We start from the raw sequence: 20,782 nt of genomic DNA on the forward strand, positions 1-20,782 counted from the left end.
CCCTCGAATAAGCGCCCTACTTGAGGCGCGAAAAATTTATTAAGCGCCACGGCGCTTATTCGAATAAATACGGTAGGCAACCGCGTGACTTTCCCTTGAGTGATTATCGGTGAGGTCCTGGGAACAAGGGTAGCTCCCAAGCTTCTTTTCTCGTTTTCGTCTCTGGAGGACACCGGAGGAGTCTGCCCGAGCTGTTGTGATATCCCGATATCCAGATGTCTTAGTAGAACTTTAAAAAAGGCGGCTCTTGTTAAAATAATCCCCTAAAATTCATTACAAGGTTTTAGCTGCATCTGACAGAGAAATCAGCCATTATGCCATTTCCGAGTCTAATTTCCGAGTTACCCTTTGCCTCAGTTTCAATACGAGTCTACAACTTACAGAGAGATTAACCAGAAGCAGGATGGAAAAAGGAAAATTCGGCCCCAGTGTTTCCTCAACCAAAATCTGCCGTCGGTCAAGATCAAATTGATCCATTTTAAGTCCCCAGCTGAAAAACGGGAATGGCGACCCCACGTTTTTATTTTCAAAATTTTTCGGTACATGCAGTTACCAGAAGCCACGATTCACAACATTATAAATTCATGCTTTTATTTTTCTATGTAATATGGTAATGAATTTTGCGTATTATTTACAGCCCCCTTCCCTCCTGCTCCGCCGCCTATGTATGGGACATCCAAGACAACGAGACCTAAACCAGTCATGACATTTCTTTGTTTTGGATATCCAAGCGCGAAGTTTGCCCTCCAACAAGGTATTATTTTGTACGTTGTAACCGTAAGCTGTTAAGAACGACTTTCAGCAGATTTCAATCAAAAAATTGATTTAGCGGCAGAAATTGGAAAAATCGATTGCCCTCATTTTTTGTCCACAAATAGCCTTTAGCTAGCCTTGAAATTTGATGTAGTTTTTTTCGTCTCAAAGCGCTTTACATCCGTGAAAAACAAGAAAAGGGAATTTCGCCCACAAGATCGCCGAAAATGGCCGAATACAAAGCTAAAATTTGGCAACCTAAGTTTTAATTTAGTTCGCGTGCAAAGAAGAACTTGAATTTTTGGATACGTTATCTTGAAAGGCAAGGTATTTAGCTTCTAAAAATAGGTAATAACTTGACTTGACCTTCATTCGAGAATTAATTACAAATTTTGTAAAAATACCCTTATTTACTTATGGGAAAATCCCTAATTTATTGATAAAGTTCAGAATTTTTTTTCGCCATGTGCCATAACTCCAAATTTCTTCAAACTTCGGCTGTGGAACCCTTTTATGCTGTTATAAATTATGTATAAAATTCAGCATGGGTTTTCTTTCGAGAGATTTTCGAGGCGCCGCTGAATTAACCAAATTTTAACGAAATTATCAGCAAATGTAAACAATGGTTGGTGGTTGTTCATTTCAGCGGGCTTGTTGAAACATCCAATATATCTTTTGAAATTCCTTTACAAACATATCTCCGTTCTTAAGATATAAATTGGTTCTTGAAATTAAAAAATCATGGCAAAAAATTCATTCTTAGATAAAACACTGTCATTACCGGTAATAGAAGAAATATTTATTTTACCCGTACGTCGGTAATTAATTTGGTGGTCGGCATTTCGTGATTTCTGTAGATTCCTTGTCGCCGTAATGTAAACAGTATGTGTAAAACTGCTTCGTGAACGAACGCTGTTAAAAAGAATGGCAAGATTATTTAATGTATTTGGCAGATAAGATGCTAATAAAATGCTTACCTTTAAAACACGATATGTAAAACACATCACTCAGGATACTTTGGCGTACTTTTTACATTTGGTCGTGATAATGATCTTGATTGACGTTTTCAAATTAGAAAACCTTGATACTAGCGCGGGAAACGCTTAGAACGCGAGTTTGAAGAAAACGTGTTTTTTATCATTATTTCTGTATGGAAGCAAAGTGTTCTTTTAGCGCTATTGTCGGAGATTCCTGCACCTACGAGCGAAGAGATAAGGCGAAGAAGACAGAAGTTATTCCGTTGTTATACTGTACTTGAGAAACAGAGGTTGATTTGATTCTTGCCAGAGCAGCAGTTTTTTCCTTTCCTGAAAACATTGGTCAGTTCACTATTTGTCCCTACCACCGATCTTCCTTGGGAACTGGATGGCGCCTTGGATCTCAGCGATGCCAGGTTCCTGAGAAATTATCTGACCATAGCGAAGATAGAAGATGGCCTAAAGCAGAGAGAGGCCTTGGAAAACGGGGAGCAAAGTTGATACATCAGAGAACAGGTGTATTTGTTGCCGTCGGATCAGGTTTGTACAGATTACAATGAACATAAATAGCTATTAAACAAGTAGTAATTTCCTTTACAAACTAAAGATCATTTTCGTAAGGGACGGACCATTATTTTTTTGGAGGGGGGGGGGGGGGGATGAAAAATATTGAAAAAAATTGTTTGCAGGGCCTGGAAAGACAAAATAAATTGTTTGCAAGAACGATATGTATAACAAAAAATAGTAAGAATTTCGAAAAAAAATGTTTGCAGAGGTGCATAAACTAAAAAAAAAAAGTTTGCAGAGGAAAATTTTTCATCCCCCCCCCACCCCCCTCAGCTCCAAGAAAATAATGGTCCGTCCCTAAACAAAAAATTCATACTCTGAGGGATATGCCAGCCTGGTCACGTGACTTTGTTGTCAAAAGTAGTTCTTCTCATCACACGGGAAAAACAAACACTGATGACAATGTCCCATTCAATGTTAATATTGATTTGAATTTTTATTTGTTTTAGGTGTTTGTCATAACTGTCGTATTTTACTTTCAAAACTGGATTGTGAAGCAGAATCTACAACAGAAAGCAGAGAGGCACTTGCTGAAGAGCTTAGTGACGAAACAGAAGTGCTCGTCCCCATGGAGAATCTTACCATAGTGAGTCTCTAATACTGAGCCCTTTTCACCTTTTTTGTACTGAGCGTGGTAAGCAGTGTAAAACAATTCTAGACAAGATACTACTAGTGTAAAATCCGAAAGCCCAACCCCCCCCCCCTCGCCCAGGAAAGCCCCTCCCTCCAAGAAATAAGTTCCCTAAAAACCTGACGCAAGAACCTTTCAGATAATAAGCGCTCCCGATTTAAAGCCAAGAAAGTACAATTTTTCGGATTATAGGCTGCTGCTGTGGAGGTTTTTTTGTTAGTTATAACAAAAAATGCCCCCCCCCCCTACCCCACTAAACGACTAAACGGACTGTTTGGGGTTTTAAAGTGTTATATTTAAAAAGCTTTGCCTTCTGGTATTGTATACCCCAAAAAGAGAACGTACGGAATCACGTCCCAATAGAAACGCAAATGCATTGCAAACATACATTTAAAAATAACCTCGCCTCCCCTCCCCCCCCCCATCGTATGTAAGCCCTCCACGGAAGTAACCCATTTGAAAAAGAAATACAACTGCTTACAGAATTTCAATAAAAACTCTATCTATTGATTGTTTACTCACAGGAAAATTAGATTTTGAAATAAAAAAAGGCGTGGCACCATACTGGGGATTCCACTCTACCCTGAGAATATTTTGCTGGTTTTTTTTTTGCGATCTCTGTTGCCTAAAAGAAGTACCTAAACCACGACCGACAGGAAGCGTGTCTCTTCCTATGGGCTGGGCATTGCGGTCGTCGCAAGTTAAAAGAACTAGATTTAATACTAGTCAGAGAGATTACTTGACAAAGAAATTCGATCTTGGAGTGTTACGCCGCATATTGTAATAATCGCCGCAAAATGTAATACTAACGCAAAATGTAATAACAATCGCCGCAAAATGTAATAAAATTGACGCAAAATGTAATAAATTCGTTAACGCAAAATGTAATAACTTTCAAACGCAAAATGTAATAAATTTTCTAACGCATAATGTAATAACGCAAAATGTAATAACACTAAAATAACATGTTTGTTTCCTGAATTAGGCGAATTGTACTCAATAATTAACCTCGTGTATTCCATATAGCAACTGCCCCTCCCAGACCTATTTCTTTCTGGCAGTTATTTTAGATATGAATTTTGTTATCCCCGTCAACCCCGCTGTCCTTTTAGATCGGATTTGGGAGGAGATGGAGCCTTGACTCTGAACTGTCAAAAGGTTGGGTCTGTTTTGTACATTAAAATGTAACAAATCAAACGTGTTTCATTGGAGCTAGTAAAACTGGCCTCTTAGCATTCGAGACAAGTGAAAACAGAAAGTGAGCGGTTTGAAAAATACACCCCCCCACCTAAATCCGTCATAATAGCAAAACAGATACAAGCAAATAGTCGTCTATGTTGTCAATCGTACGTCAGTTTTTGTCACCGACAATCCTATGCAATTTACACTTTCTTATCGAAGAAGGTAAACAAGAACGTTAAAGTGAATGGTTAATAAGATCCCTGACAACAAGAATACTTTGTCCTCTGCCTTTTCCAGTAAACTTGGGAAATATAAAACACACACTGATTTCATGATATTATCAACTTGAAACTTATTACAATCACCGAAAACTTCCTTTTTCCGACGTTATCTCTCTAGTAAATCCATTCATCCAAAACAGTCAGTGTCCACCGAATATTTCAGACCCTGCCAGTAGGCAGTCTAAATCCCACTTTGCATTGATTGTCAGAATTTATTTTATTTTTATTTTAAACTAAGAACACTCTATTTGTGGTCTGTTTTGTCGAGGAATATCCCAAGTATGCAAGTTGAGTTAGACTGGAGCTTTTCCTAAAGCAAAGGAAGGGTACGCCTATTATGCCGAATTCGCATAAAACCAACAAAAGTTAATGTCACTGAGCTTGGCTACACGATTTCAAAATATATATAAATTTTAGAGTTATTACATTTTGCGTTATTACATTACGCGTAAGAAAATTTGTTACATTTTGCGTTAAAAAGTTATTACATTTTGCGTTAACAACTTTGTTACATTTTGCGTCAATGTTATTACATTTTGCGGCAATCGTTATTACATTTTGCGTTAGTATTACATTTTGCGGCGATTATTACATTTTGCGGCGATTATTACATTTTGCGGCGTAACATGGAGAGACATCAGGGCGAAAAGCAGATCCAGACTCTGTTGCAAGAGCCATGATGACAGCCAGGGACAGTGAAGGGAATCGTTTCTTTACAAGCGCCGAGTTTCTGACTTCCAAGCAGATAGCAAGCTTTTTTAGTCGCCTGGCTGCTAAGCGACGCCGGCAAGATGTAGCAGATGTTAGTGATGAGGAAGTGGACAACGCAGAGAGGGAGAGTGCCCTTCAAGAGTTGACCAATACAGTGCAGGAAGTGTCGCTGGAGCATCCAATAGTTTATGACTGCTATAACCTATGTGAACTCGTCCGTTCCTCGAAGCTGTCTTCTTTTGCTATTCAAATGCTAAAAGAAATCTGCAATCACTTTGAAATTGACACCAGTCATATCAAGGTGAAACGAAAGAAGCAATACGTGGATCTCTTGGTTTCTTTTTCGAAGAATTGTTCCTGCCAGATGTAACTGTGACCAACATTGTTCAAGGCCAGGAAGAATATATACTCGCTTTCTTTATATAAGAACCTTTAATTTTTTTAAGAACGTCGATGCTGGAGACAGAACGAATTTTATTTCAAATCAGGTACGAAATAATTTTTTTTTTTTCAGGAGCCATCGATAATGGCCCCTGATCGTTTCAAATTCGATTATGGCTCTGATCTTTTTAAATTCTGACCTGAAACGACCAACAATTTGCATTACTAACTAGCGACGTAAATATGTACATTTCAGTATAAGGGATGAATTTACTGCAGTACCAATTTCATAGGTGACGGAGCAGGGGACTGTATTCCCCCTCCGCAACAAAAAAGTGGGGCAAGCCCCCCACCCCTACCTCCACCCCCCTCCCATCTTTCAACAAAACTTCTCTTCCCAAAACGCTACTAGGAAAGGTCCACAACCTGTAAGATCGTATTTGAAATGGTGGCATCGGCGACTTCAAAGCAGACATGTTCTGCTCTCCGACGTCTTAAGAATTACCCCCCAAAAGCGCTATGAAGCAGGATCGTCTAAACCACCTAGTTCTTACCTATCGTTTATAGACACACAGTTGTTGAAATAATTTGGGAAGATTGAGTAGGGGTATGCGCCCACCTCAGCGGCGGGGGGAGGGGGGTAGGAATGGGCTTGGCTTGTTTCAAATGGCGCTCTGTTGCATCTGACTTTGGTTTTAAAATTTTTAAAAAGGGCATATCTTTCGGCCGAAAATTAGACGTTCTAATGTAGAAAAGAGGGTGTATCTTGGGATTAGCGTTACTTAACCGTGCAGCTTTATCGACTTCATGTCCACAGTGTATCCACTGCTTTATTCCATAGCTAACCATGTTATACCCAAATTTTAATTCTTTCTGCCGGTTAACTCTTTCCATTGACCATCAAAAACTCGCGGTCTAATGAACAAAAAACCACGCAAAGATGTAGTTTAATATATGTGTCGAACAGTTCAGTTTGTAATTTGATCATTTCTTACAGTGTTCTTTAATTTTCGCTATGTCACACAAAACTAAAAATTTTATACCATTTATTACTTGGAGTGTTTACGGAAGACCTTAGTTTTTACTTAACATTTGATTTGGAAAATCTTTCTTTCGGTATTGTGTTACTTTAAATGCATTAATTGCAGTGGTCCCACAATACAAATTAGTTTCTATTTTCGTCTTGCGACATGAAATCGACAACTCGTCAAGATATGTCTCACACTCGAGAAATTCATTCAGCTTGTTCCAGTTAAATATTGTTACTTTGGCGCTAAAATCGAGTTTATTCTACCTGTATTTAAGAAACAAGAAATTGGCTTATGAGTACTAAGAACTCGTAACACAACTGTCGGCTTAAATCGCCTTTTTTGACAAGACCGCTTGGCGCCAAAACACGGCAACAGTCCGCTGTTTACATTTGCTGATGTTATTTCGTTAAAATTCGGTTATTTCAGAGGCGCCTCAAAAATCTCTCGAAAGAGAACCCAAGCTGATTTTCCTACATAAGTTACAATAGCATAAAAGGCTTCCACAGCCAAAGTTTGAAGAAATTTGGAGTTATGGCACATGGCGAAAAAACATCCTGAATTTTATCCCTAAATAAAGGATTTTCACATCAGTAGATATCGGTATTTTTACAAAATTAGTAAATAATTCTCGAATGACGCTCAAGTCAAGTTATTACCTAATTTTAGAAGCTGAATACCTTGCCGTTCAAGAAAACGTATTCAAAAATTCAGGTTCTTCTTTGCACGCGAACAAAGTTAAAACTAAGGTTGCCAAATTTTAGCTTTGTATTCGGCCATTTTCAGCGATCTTGTGGGCGAAATTCCTTTTTCTAGTTTTTCACGGATTTAAAGCGCTTCGAGACGAAAACAACTACATCAAATTTCAAGGCTAGCTAAAGGCTATTTGTGGGCAAAATATGAGGGAAATCGATTTTCCAATTTCTGCCGGTCGATATTTGAAATTTGCTGGAAGTCTTTCTTAAGGCCCTATTCGATCTTTGTTGGAATGCTGAAAAATAGCTGCAAAGATGGGCGTGAAAATAACCATTCTGGTAGCAAGCGTGGGAGAACAACCAAATGGTAGAGAAAAAATGCACTTGATTTACCCACGTAATACACAGAAGAGCTCAGGAGCTCGTTAAGACGTGCACGTGCATCCAAGATGGAATTAGAATTCGGAGTGTTGGTTTTTGTGGAGGGAGGAAAACCAGACTGAAAACCTGGGGAGAAGCACTCCGAGCAAGGACAAGAACCAACAACAAACTCAACCCACATGTGGCACCGGGCCGGAATTGAACCCAGACGACATTGGTGGGAGGCGAACTGTCTCACCACTGCTCCACCCCTACTCACAGTAAATGCAGCGAGAACTTGTTGAAATTGCTGCCTAGGAAAGGCAAGCATTGTACCCGAAGATAAAGGATTATTCCAAACGTATCATGAATCGCATTTAAATGAAGAAAACAGAACAACAATTTATATCTCATTTTGATACCCTCTTTTAATGGTTCTCTCATACTAAGACCACTTACACGAAAACAGTGATCGCTTTTTCAAAACTGTGCTTTTGCTTGCTTGTTTTTGTGATGGTGCTTGCTTGGTTGCCCTGTGGCTTCATTGCTCCGATAAAACAATACCAAGTTCCATAAGCGTTTCTTTTTTATCATTTTCACTATAACAGTGAAGCAAAAATTAAAAATTAAAAAAAATGGACGCCGAGAGAAATCCACCTGTACTACACCATTCCCCTACTTTTTAATCAATCTTGTCCATTTTCCATTTGGTTAATCCAGTTTCCACCTGCAAGAAATTAAAGACAAAGTTAGTTTCTTTGCAGGTATGGAGGGAAAAGTGAGATCTATAGTGATTAAAATACGTACCTTATTGTTACGTATTTCCGCGGGATTTTCAAAAACATCGCGAAATTAAAGACCCGCGAAAATTTATTTTTACCGTTTTTTATTGTATTTGTCATGTTTTGAACGTATTTTTGACCAAATCGCGAAAATTAAATCCCGCGAAATATGCCCATTTCATTTTCGCGAAATTAAGCTCCCGCGAAAAAAAGTAATTATCAGGTAATAGATTTATCGTGCGCTTTTATTGAATTTCAACCTGTCGAATTTCTCAAGAGTTTTCTCGTGTTTACCCTGAAAGAAAGCTGCGTCATCAACCCGTGGTGCCTTTCTTGTTTTAACAGGGCTATAGACGAGAGGTTGGCTGTTTGCAGTATTCGCGTACCTAATTGTCAATCAACAAACAAGCAACCTAGTCGTGTCAATTTTGATGGTTTTTTTACTAGTACTGCAGCTGAAAGCAGCTGCAGCCTGTTCCAGGCTCTCGGTAGTTGAGGGAGATCGTAAAACGCTGGCGAGCGAGGAAAAAACCAGGCTCTCGGTAGTTGCATTTGGGAGAGAGCGAAAAACGCGGGCGAGCGAGAAAAAACGAGAGGGACGAAGGCGAGCGGAGGAAGGAAAGCTTGCAGAACAGGAGGTTTATTTTGCGGGTCGCGCGAAGCGCAACACAGCGAGCACGAAGGAACATAAACCGCCTGTAGACACACCATCGTCCTTCTCGTTTTTTCCACGCTCGCCCGCGTTTTTCGCTCTCTCCCCCAACTACCGAGAGCATGAAACAGGCTAAGCCCAACAGGTCAAACGAGTTCAAAGGCTGAGAGAGTTCTAAATGTGCATTCTGTACACGATATGAGTGAAATATAGAAAATCTCTTTCCTTCTTTAACCGACGTTTTTGTCATTGCATAGACAACCCTAAATTACAAAAAGTAGTGCAGAACCATTCATTTAAATTATATTCCTTTCACCGGAACTTGGTACGTAGAGCATCGGTTTCGTACCGGGAATTTCAAGGTCATGGGGCCAGTCTCGATTCTTCATTTGCTAAAGTCAAAGACGCCTGAGAAGACCATGTCTTCATATAAATGCTTTTTCCTAGGGCATGCTTTCATGAGTCCAGAATGACTTTTATTCCGGAACGAGTTCATTACATCCCCATATATTTCTCTACATCTGAGGTTTACATGATACTGAGACGAAAGTCAAGTCATTCCCCCCGGGGGGTACTCCTTATAATGGCCTATACGGGGAGGCTGCGCCCGAAAGGGGTACCTTTTTCAGGCTTCAAGTGTATAAAAGGGTAGGAATTTCACAAGTTTAGGTATACGAAAGGGTATGGAAATCGGTCATTTAGGTTTTTGAAAGGGCCTTTAATTAAAATATTTCGAACAGATGCAATTTATGGCTGTATTATTTCAATTTATTAAGCGCCACTTGAAAATGACAAGAAAACGTCATGTTTTAAGTCTATACCATGACTTTTAGGTATATGAAAGGGGTACCTTTTTTCATTAAAAGGTATACGAAAGGGGTACAATTTCTGGCAAAATGGAATATAAAAGGGTAAGGGGTAAGAGCTCGGGGCGGAGTCTCCCCGTACAAAACTTTTTTGGGTACCCCCCCTCCCCCCGGCATTCCGGTTTTCATTCCGGAATGACATTTCATTCTGCTATCATGTAAACACAAAACGAATTTGTTCCGAGATGAACCGCCACCTCATGAAACCACATACGGAGGCCACAGTTTGAACTCAGAGCGAAAAAACGAAATAGCATTTCCTGTTTAGCCCAAAGAAGCAGCCCTGTGGTCAAATTAAGCGTTAAAATTGCAAATGTGACCATTAATGGGAACAATAACAGGTTTTTGCGAAACCTGCGCAATCTTTGTTTTTGATCTCGCGCAAAACGCCACGAACGTGAAAACGCCTTTGGTTGAGGCGGTCGACTCTGTCATGTGAATGTAGAACGAATTTATTCCGAAACGAGTTCCGCTCTGGAAGGAACTCATTCCGGAATCATGTAAACATGCCCTTTGTGATGTTCATTTACCTCATTTGCTCAGTTGGTAGACAAACATGTCGCCATTCAACTCCTTCCCAGAGCCGTTTCCAGTCTTTTGGCTTACAGAACACCTGTCGGATTTACCATAGTCGTCATATGTTTCTTCGGCCTTGTCACCTGACCAACAAGCCTGATCATCAACACCAAATGTTTCGAAGGCAAACTCCTCAGCTTTAGCTTTGCAGTACTCAAACACAGCGTCATTTCCAGATACACTCCTGACGTTCTTGTCGAAGGGTTTGGGTAAGGCCCGTGGCCCGCTATTTAAGTAACAGCCAACTGCTTTCCATGCATCTAAATAAAAAATGTTCGAACATAAGCAATCTCTTATTTGATGAAAGCAGAAACCCATAAGGGTTGGGTTTGCGGTAAGTTGCTTGAATTTCGACCTAAGCGCCGTAAATTTCTTACAGAAACTAAAGAAATACATTAAGTGTATCGAAGCGAAGTTCTCCAGACTACTTCAAGAAGATGAAACAGGAGAATTTAACCAAATTTAACTTTATTCAACCAACCTTGTTCAAAAACAAGATAACGCCATCGAGCGCGAGCTAGCGCGCGCTGTGAATTTAATCCAAATATAGTAATTTTGATTGGTTAAATGGTTCTCGTAATTTTCCATATATGGTACTTAGTATAAACGAATGTGCAAACGCTTTGTACAATGCGAATCATAGGGAGTTACACGTTTCAACCCTTATGGGTTTCTGATGAAAGATAATGAACATTAACTGCCTTTAATACTTTAGAAGTGTGTAGTGAAGTTTGCATTGCTTCTGAAAAAAAAAAAAAAAATCCGCAAAGATAATACAAGATGGGATGAAATTGTCTTCTTAAATGAATTTCTTTTAAATGAAGTTGATGGATGACGGGATGTCGGGCAAAAAGAACAAAAATTTGGCCTAACCGTGTTTTCCAAAATTTTTAACAGCGTTAACGTGGGCTGTTGAATTGTATGACTTGTTTTCACCTAACCATGCACAAATGCACACAGATTTCGTACGAATTTCGTCCAAATCCAGCCTGACCATTGCAAGGAATTCTACTTGTTCGAGTTAATTCCAAATTGTAATCGTGACCGGTGAATCTTAGACTGTCCACAGCCTCTTCCATTTTGGCTGGGTCCGTTCTCTCGCCGTTCTCCCGGCGTTCTGAAAAAAAAGAAAATGGGGGGGAGAGGAGGTGAATCTTCCAAAGTTAAAAATATTGGGAGGTGGAGGGGGGGGGGAGAGGGGAATTAAGAGACGTCACTGTGTTAACCTATGAGGGCGCGGTGGCCTAATGGTTAGCGCGCTGGGCTCCGGATCGAGCGGTCCGGGTTCGAGCCTGGCCGCGGGGTCACTGTGTTGTGTTCCTGGGCAAGAAACTTTTCTCTTTAAGTGCCTTTCTCCACCCAAGTGTATAAATGGGTCACGGCGAACTAATGCTGGGAGATAACCCTGCGATGGACTGTCTAGCATCCCATCTACCGGGGAGAGAAAACTCTAGAGACACACAGAAATCGGGAAGCTCCGGTCTGTAGGCCAAACTACATATCCAGGGCCGTTGGGTTAAGCTGATTGCTGAAGGCGGTATTTGTGGTAAGCAATTTGGAATGTTTTCAAATCATCATTATCGCGCCTGCGTATAACTAGGGCCCCATTTAAAATTATTTGTTACCTTTGTCGTTTTTTCGATATACATATAGGCTGAATCTTTCCGATATGCCACTGCTGTAGCCTGCCTTCTCCTTGCAATGTTCTGATGGTCCAAACTTGTCGTAGGAGCGCCCTGCATCATCACTGGTCCAGCAGCGTTTGTCGTCCATACCAAACAAGGTAATTCCTTCTTCATCCGCCTTTTTTTCGCAAGCTTGGTATCTCTTGCTAATGGAAGTTATGTTTCCAGCTCTTACAAGGTACGTGTCGAGTGCCCGGGATGTCATCTTATAACACCCGATTGGCTTCCAGGAAGCTATTAGTAAAAATATACACCTTAATATAACCTAAACCATATTTTAAATGTGGTGTGCTGCTTTTTTAAGGGCATTTTATACATATCATTATTGTTCTTTTGACACGCTAACAGTTTTAAATTATTTGATCTCAAGTGGGCAAACACGTGTATTCTGGTCAAGGAAGGTTATTGGTCTATCAAGGAACACGTCAAATGGACAATTTAACCTCCATCGACTGCAAATAAATGAAGGGATAACAGAAATAAATAGCGCGGGTAAAAAATTCTCTTTTTTGTTGAAGATGGTTTGAGCGAAACCGCGTCAACATTCAAAGGTTTTGGAAACAAAAATAACGTTATTTATACAAAATCCCGTTACAAGTTTTCTAAGTACATTTCCAAATTAGCTGTTACAGGGTTTTCTTTACCTTTCTCTAGTAAAAGCGGCTATGAGATTTTTTTTTAATCTTCTTATAATTACAGATAACATTAATGTTTCCGTGTAAGCAGTACCTTGGGCGCGACCTTTTAAAGTCAAAAACTCATAAATCGGGTTAATAAAAAATAAGTTACCGTAAAATAGTCGTACCAAAGAAGCCCATCGCAATCTTGTTTGGATTTCTGCTGCATAAAGGTTTTGGTACGCATCGTATGCATAGGATTCTAGTTCCTTTTAGGCTACCTCAAGCAGTCAGTCCGGTTGCCCCTACAAAATACTGGTCTCATTTTGGCTCAAGATTACTACCTAAGGACCACTAGGGCAGGTGGCAGGTCTTCTTAGCCTAGATAATAATTATAAAGTCATAATAGATCATCTCACCTGTCTTGCAGCCATAAAACTCGGCCCTCAAAGCAATGCGGGAATGCCATTCCACTGGCACGATCCTTATGTAGCATGCTCTGATTGGTGGAATTAAGTTATGGCTGACAACGGCGTATCGGTCAGTGTTTCCTTGAAATATCTTTACAAATAAACAACGAAAAAGAAAGTTAGTTTGTTTGTAGTAACACATTTAAGTTTTGGTGCTTGTTTACCTAATATGTGAAATTAGTACATAGTTGACTTAAGTGAAGGGACTGACTGCTCCACCTAGGAAACCTTTTATCTCGATTATGTTCTAGTAAAACTGGCATTTAATGCTACTACAAATATTCTCGCATAAAGCCAAAAAAATGCTAAAATAATGCCTGATTTCCTTAAAAAATGCACTTGAATTCCAAAAAATGTTTATTTCAAAAACGTACAAACTCTCGCATTATATGCTCATAACAACAACAGGTGATACTTAATAATTGTTTGTTATAAAAAAAAATAAAATAAAATAAAATAAAAAAACACACACAAGACACAAGTAACACAACGCACAAACAGTCGAAACAGACAGACAACAATCAAATTATGTAATCAAAATTGTGAAACTTTAGGATTATTTATCCTTCTGAGTTCTGAGTGATGAAAATCTGGATCACAGTCATGAAAAGTGACAGAAAATGCTAGCAATTCTTTTTTGAAGATAAGAACGAAAAAAATGCTCGTTTTCCCAACTGGAAAAGGCCGAAAAAAATGCTATGCATAATCGAGAAAGGCCTTGTCACTGCTCGACCTATGAAACATTTCATATCGCCTGTCATTCTTGTACCGGGGACCCAAATTTCATTCAAGCGCCCTTAACGACTGGCCACGCATGCCTCCTAAGGTACCAGTATGTCTTGGGCCGGCATCATTCTCATTGTTTCCGTAGTGTATACAGCCATGTGTAGGGCAAGTCCATATAAGTCCATATTAACATGCGTAAATGGTTGTAAAATTATCACTATAAATGGATCATTTTGACTACTAATACCACCACAATAGGCCTTATCACGGTTTTCGACGCCATTTTGACGAGTAGGCAAAGCGGCTAGAAATTACAGTGTTTGTATGGGAATCCGACGGCAAATATCTTCTACAAAAATTGAATTCTGGACAACTTATGAATTGTAAAGTTAAGGTACTAGGCAAACGTTTTTATTCGCCGAGTTTGAAGTAAGTAGCTGGGCTAGAAAGCGTTCAGTTACGTTTCTTATTTGCCATAAATTTGTCTATATTTTTTTTCCGCATGACTGACGCGGTTCGCGGGAGAAATTATAGACAAATGTGTGGAAAACTTAAAAACGTAACTGAACGCTTTCTAGCCCAGCTACATCCTTCAAACTCGACGAATATATACTTTTTCCTTGTATCTTACCTTTACAATTCATAAGTTGTCCAGAATTCAAGTTTTTTAAAAGATATTTGCCGTATGATTTCCATAAGTCCATACAAACACTGTAATTTCTAGCCGATGTCGAAAACCGTGATAAGGCCTATTACCATTTGTCATGATTAACTCACCTTGGTTAATCCATCAGGCTGGTATTGTTCAAAGAAAGATCCATCAGTGCTGTATCTGAGCGTGTATTTCGTTACCCACTGGTCGGCATCTTGACGACCTTGGGTAGCAATTACAGTGATCTGTGTCGCAACTCCAAAATCAACCTGAAGCCACTGATTGTCATCTTGCATCTTAGCCACCCAGGCTCCATGGCGTCTTCCCTCTCGATGGAAGTGAAGCCTGGCATTTTTGGGTTTAAGATGTGCATTATACTGTGATGAAGCTGACAAAGCTGAATTTGGTAATTTGCCGTTTTGCATTCCAAGCGGAATCTGGCATGCAGGCACTTCGGGTATAGGAAAGCCTGTGAAAAAGAAATTAAGGTGGCTCATTGGGAGGTTTATGTTCACTTAATGTTTTCGCACATTTTTTTCTGTTTTGAGAGGAAGCTAGACATTTTAACCAATTTTCTCCTAGATCATTTTTTCATGTATATTTTGACTGAATAACTTTCCCTTTTATTTGATAGGTTGTTGCACAGCATCAAAATTGGGATTTACGTGAAATTAAATATGGTTAAATCTGGTGTAATGTTGGTTATCCAACTTTACACCATCCATTAAATGTGTGTAAAAACACACTACACTTGAGGTTAATCTTTTTTTTGGAGTGCGCAACGTACGTACGCGCCCGCGAGCCATGCCGCTAGCCATGATTACCGCGAAAACTCAAGTTCATGATCCTATTTCTGTGGATTTTCTATGGGTATGGGGCTCCGCTCTGCGGCCCTTCGGGCCGCTGGCCCGCTGCGGAGCTCGGCTATAATGTATACTTTTTAGTTTTCCGCACAACCTGCCAGAGGGTTATCGAAATTTTTAAATATATGCAGGTTTTAAGATCACTGCTGATTACAGATTCCAATTATAAATACAAAGTGCATGTACAAGATCATTCGCTTACCTTCTGTGCATCCATAGAGCTCAAATCGTAGAGCCATGTTATATCGAAAATCTTTGGGATGGATTCGTATGTAGCGTGCAATGATGGGTGGGTTGAGAATGTGTCCGATGATTGTATTCGAGTCTTCATTTCCAGAGAGTACCTAGCGATGTGTTAAACAAAGCTACAAAAACACTGTAGCACAATTTACTTATCTTTAAAGGGACTATGTCACGGATTTTAACTGATTTTTTTATATTTGTGTCACAGGAAGCCTAAAAAATAATTGTCCATTTTTATCAAAAATTGCTATATTAGAGCATTAAAACTGTTAACGAGCATCTTTGGCTGGGGATGGCTCGGATAGAAAGGGATTGCAACTTGAAAAAGTTAGGCAAACGTTTTCAAGTTGTTTTCGCGCGTCTTCGAAATATCGATATTTATAGCCGTACCTTTATTTCTATACCTAAATTAAAGTTTTATATTCCTTAAGATGTTTGAAGATAATGTGTATCTGGGGTTAAGTTGCCTACCACTAATTTCAGAGCAGTTAAGACCAATAATCTGCGAAATCTCCCCGACATAGTCACTGCAAAGAACGTAAGAGAAATCTAGCAAAGTATGGGATATGCAAACAACAACGGATTGAAATACTATTGTCGAATGTATGTTGTTCAGTAAAAAATACCTAAATATTTAGACACGGTAAGGCTTGTGGGGCCGTCTATTCCTGATCGAATTTGAATTTGGAAGTGTTAGTTTTTGCGGAGGGAGGAAAATCGGAGGACCCGGAGAAAAACCCTCGGAGCAGGGACGAGAACCAACAACAAACTCAACCCACATATGACACCTGGCCGGAATCGAACCCGGGCCACATTGGTGGGAGGCGAGCGCTCTCACCACTGCGCCATCCTCGCTGACCGCTCTTCCTTTTACTAGTAAAGCATTTTTTACCTTCATCTATAAATATTTACCTGGTTGTCATTGTAAGGAAGGAATGGACCTCCTTCAACACTGTATGTGATAGAATAACTTTTAACCCACTGCTTTCCTTTTGGTTTTCCCTGAGTGGCCACAAGGGTGATCTTGGTGATGTTTTCAAGATCAACTTGAATCCATTGCCCTTCGTCCAGATATCTAGAAACCCACGCTTCAGTGTAACTCCCCCCCTGCATCGTACCGAGTCTGGCACGTTCTGGACCATAACGCTGACTGTAGCTAGAGGAAGCAGTGATAGCACTGTCGGGTATTTTTCCATTCTTCATTCCAAGGTCTGATTGGCATTCAAGTTTAGGTGGTTCAAATCCTTGATAATACAAAAACAGTTTTATAAACAAAAAAGCTCAAAGTAAGATAAGAACTCAAGTAATTAACCAAGTCATGTTACGAATAGACTTGCTTACAAGTCGAGCTCACAGAGCGCGAAGCGCGAGAGCTCGTCGTTCGCACCGGGGTTCACTACCACCAAACCGGAAACGAGAAGCGAACGAATAATATTAATAACAACATCTTAGTCGTTATCAGCTAGGCACGGCGGACGTGACAACAGGAATATGGCCTTAAATATGCCTTATTGTCATAAAAGAGATAAATCTGTTTTGCCGTTGTGTACAAATTATCTGTAATTCGCGACCGTTTTCTCTGAAGTTCAAGCCCCCTTCTAAACGTTCCGTCCAACTAAAATGCTTCTTGAGTTTTCCCTTTAATCAGTTTGTTTTCATTTTTTTTTTTTACATTTTCGTGACAATTATAATTTTTTTACTAATCTTACCAAGTGTCAATCCACTGATTGTCACTTTCTCCCATTCGCAATCACGCCTTAAAACAAGGTATTGCAGCCGTAAAATCTCGGAAATAAATGTTAAATAGAATGACATCTGAATCATCTGATGTTCGTAATGTATTGAAATTTGGCAAGATGAGTAAAAACATTTAATTGTGTACGAAAATGTACAAAACTAAAATAATAAAAAATGATCATAAGAACACTTGAAGTTTATTTAAAAGAATAATATTCTGGTACAGTACTTGATCTGCAGCCGTCGAATTCCTTCCTCATAGAGATATGAGAATTCCATATTTTTCGATGAATCTGGATGTACAGTATTTTAACTGGTTACTGTGTATCTGTTCGCGTTGGCAGCCCACCCCTTATCGAAAGAGCCCTCTCTGTAAAGGACACCCTGCTCTGTCCACCCCTTATCGAAAGTGCCTTCTCTGTAAAAGACACCCTGCTCTCTCCCCTCAAAAGGTCTTGAAAAGTATGCAAAGTAAATAAGATCGTTATTCGCTTACCTTGTGTGCATCCATAGAGTTCAAATCGCAGGGCCATGTAGCCATGATACTCTTTGGGATGGATTCGTATGTAGCGTGCAATGATGGGTGGGTTGAGATTGTGTCCAACGATTGTATTCGAGTCTTTATTACCAGGGAAAACCTAGCAAGGTATAAAAGCGAAAAGTCGCTAAAGCACCACTATGAAATAAAGTGAACTTATGGAGTGTTCGTTATATATATGTTATTTGCCGGCCGGGAGGTCCGTATTGGGAAAAACTGTACCCGAGGTCTTGAGTACGGCCCGAGGCCGCAGGCCGAGGGCCGTGCTCAAGACCGAGGGTACAGTTTTTCCCAATACGGACTGACCCAGGCCGGTAAATAACGTTTTTATTTTTTTCCTACTTAAGTTTGTTTGGATTTAAGAAAGGAATGTTTGTATACGCGCGGATTTGATTTCAATGTCGAGTCTGACTTGATCGACAAGCAAGAGTCAAGCATTGACCCTTTAACTACCAAGTTTCTGTGACTTTCTAAAGGTTTTTTCTTGGCTTAGACATTCTGTAGAACTTCGTGATTGCATATAAGAAGTTCAAGTAAAAATGTGTGCTGTTTCGAAACACCGAAGGCTCAAATTTCTATTGTGACGTCAGTAGTCGACAGTTGCTTCCTTCATAGTAAGGATGGGCCGATACAGGTTTTTCAAAACGATACGATATCGATACGATATTTGCCTTTTTTCTCGATATCGATATCGATATCGATATTATGACGTCATTTTCGTCCTGACGTCATTAATTTGTCACGTGATTTGTCTGACCATACAAAGGATAGTCCTGGCATTATAAACAGTAGCCTAGAATGTTGATTTTTGGTCTTTTTGTTTCACTGTTGCATCTTCAATGTGTGGACATCAAGTCAAGGTAAGAAAAATTCAAATTTTGACAAGGACATCAATATTTGTTTGAGCAAATTGCATTTTTTAAACCTGAGGTGCTGACCAGAAGACCGCAGGCTCAGGTCACGTGTGCAGTATCGAAAGCGTATCGAAAGTGCGATATTTGTCGAAAGTATCGATACTTTTCAAAATTGTCAAAATATCGGTGTATCGAATATTTGGTATCGAGTATCGGCCCATCCTTACTTCATAGGCGAGCTGTTGGGCTTTGATTTGGCACGTATTGTATTTATAAGTGATTTTTGGAGTCATTTTTCACTGCAGAAGCCCCCAGGCTGGCATCATTAAGCTAGAATGGTGGGTAGAGGCCAGCGTCTGAAAGAAACCAGAGGTGAGAGACGATTTTGTCTTGATTGGAACGCCAAAAATGTTCGAATCGTAAGATAGCGGTTCATGAGTAAAGTTGTCTCTCTGGCCGTTTTGTGGGTGGATTCCAAGACCTGCCATGGCAATTTGGACGAATTCTGACTTCAAAAGAATGCAATCGGTGCAAAATTTTGCCGGCAGGATTGAGTGGCTCGACACTTATAAAAAATGTATGGAAAAGAGGTAGGTAGACTTCCGTGCCGCCGCCATGACTGTTTTTCCCAAGCATCCCTTTTGGTCACCAATAAGGAAATTACAGGTTTGCAAGCATAGCTCTAATCGAATAGTAATTGCTGAGTCTGCTGAATGATTGATGGGAGATTTCCTTGGTGAACGGAAAGAAATAAGGTTGAAGTTTGCTGCAAATGTATATTTTTGAAGTCAGAATTATTTTTTTCATAAAAAAAAGGAAGCAAAGATGTGTGTTTTTTGCTGTTGTCCTGTTAGGTAGAAAACGGGCATTTTCGGATTTGCTGCTGAACAAACAACCATATGCAACGGAAATCAAGAGTTGTAGTCAGTTAGTTGGCTTTTAAAGCTATGAAAGTTATCACTTTGCCATAAAAAGCAATCATTACTATCATGTGTCCAGATATGTAAAGGCTAGAGATTTTTTAATTACTGCTGGTGTTTTTCGTACAAATTTGTACGATTGGTAGTTAAAGGGTTAAGCAAGACAAACATTTAAATTCCGAATAAAATAGCTTCGCTTAAAATGAACCGTACTCAAGAAATGTTCAGCTTAATTTACACTGCAGAAAATCTAGAAAAGTAAATGAAGCCATACTACAATATAGCACAAATATCCCACAAAACCTAACACTTTAAAATCGATTTCGGCTTCCCGAACAATTCCCTATAAGCTTAAATGTTTTGAAAAGTCTTGACAGAAGCTTTGCAACTTTGCTAAGCCTATTTTTCTGATTTAAAAATACTCTTTGACCGAAAAGCAGTTTAACAAGCTATTAATACACTTGTATTTAACAAATAAATAATCTCTGCGTTGATTCTTATTCTGATAAACAGTGACACACTAAATGAAATGCGTAGCGTCTACGTACGGCACAATATTGTGATAATTAATTTGTCCGTTTTTAATCAAAGAATCTCATTTCCTTGAATGATGGTAAATAGTGTTCTGTTTAAGCAAAAAGTGACAGATAAACAATGCAGTTTAGCACATAGATAGAGTCTAAAAAACCGAATGAATTTTACCGCAATGGCGTGAAAATCATTGCGAGATGAACAAATTTTGTTTTGAAAAAAACAACGGCTAACTGCGAACGGTAAACTACAACTCGATTTTGTTGAGAAATAAATAAATACCTCGCCTTTTGAAGAACTTTGAGGCCTTTAATTCCACTGCTTTTTTGTCCTTTAGCATTAACAATGGATGGTGAGGCTATTTTTGTCTTTGGAGAGCAAAACTTTCATGTGTTCGTTAGACTCAAAGGTGCAAAATGATTTCGCGCCGTGAGCGGTCCGTATGCGGGGTCCGGATGAGAAAAACCGGACCGCTGGAGCGCGCGCAATTAGCCAATCAGATTA

At 39.5% G+C, this 20,782-nt stretch overlaps 1 protein-coding gene and 1 pseudogene across 2 annotated transcripts in view; both read right to left on the reverse strand.

The window, feature by feature from the left end:
• Nucleotides 1-20,782, reverse strand: part of LOC144631780 (arylsulfatase J-like) — an 82,590-nt pseudogene that overhangs the window by 19,584 nt on the left and 42,224 nt on the right. The gene's annotated exons all lie outside the window — the stretch shown is intronic.
• Nucleotides 7,984-18,147, reverse strand: LOC144633049 (lactadherin-like). The gene is made up of 8 exons (XM_078491821.1): nucleotides 17,932-18,147; nucleotides 16,611-16,942; nucleotides 15,658-15,799; nucleotides 14,718-15,061; nucleotides 13,164-13,305; nucleotides 12,068-12,361; nucleotides 10,397-10,702; nucleotides 7,984-8,293 (listed from the first exon to the last, which is right to left on the reverse strand). The coding sequence occupies exons 1-7, from the start codon at nucleotides 17,966-17,968 to the stop codon at nucleotides 10,398-10,400; spliced, it is 1,596 nt and encodes a 531-aa protein (XP_078347947.1). The 5' UTR covers nucleotides 17,969-18,147; the 3' UTR covers nucleotides 7,984-8,293; nucleotide 10,397.

Source organism: Oculina patagonica, chromosome 12 (assembly GCF_052425735.1).
Source record: "Oculina patagonica isolate OP01 chromosome 12, crgOcupat, whole genome shotgun sequence".
Lineage (NCBI taxonomy): Eukaryota > Metazoa > Cnidaria > Anthozoa > Scleractinia > Oculinidae > Oculina > Oculina patagonica.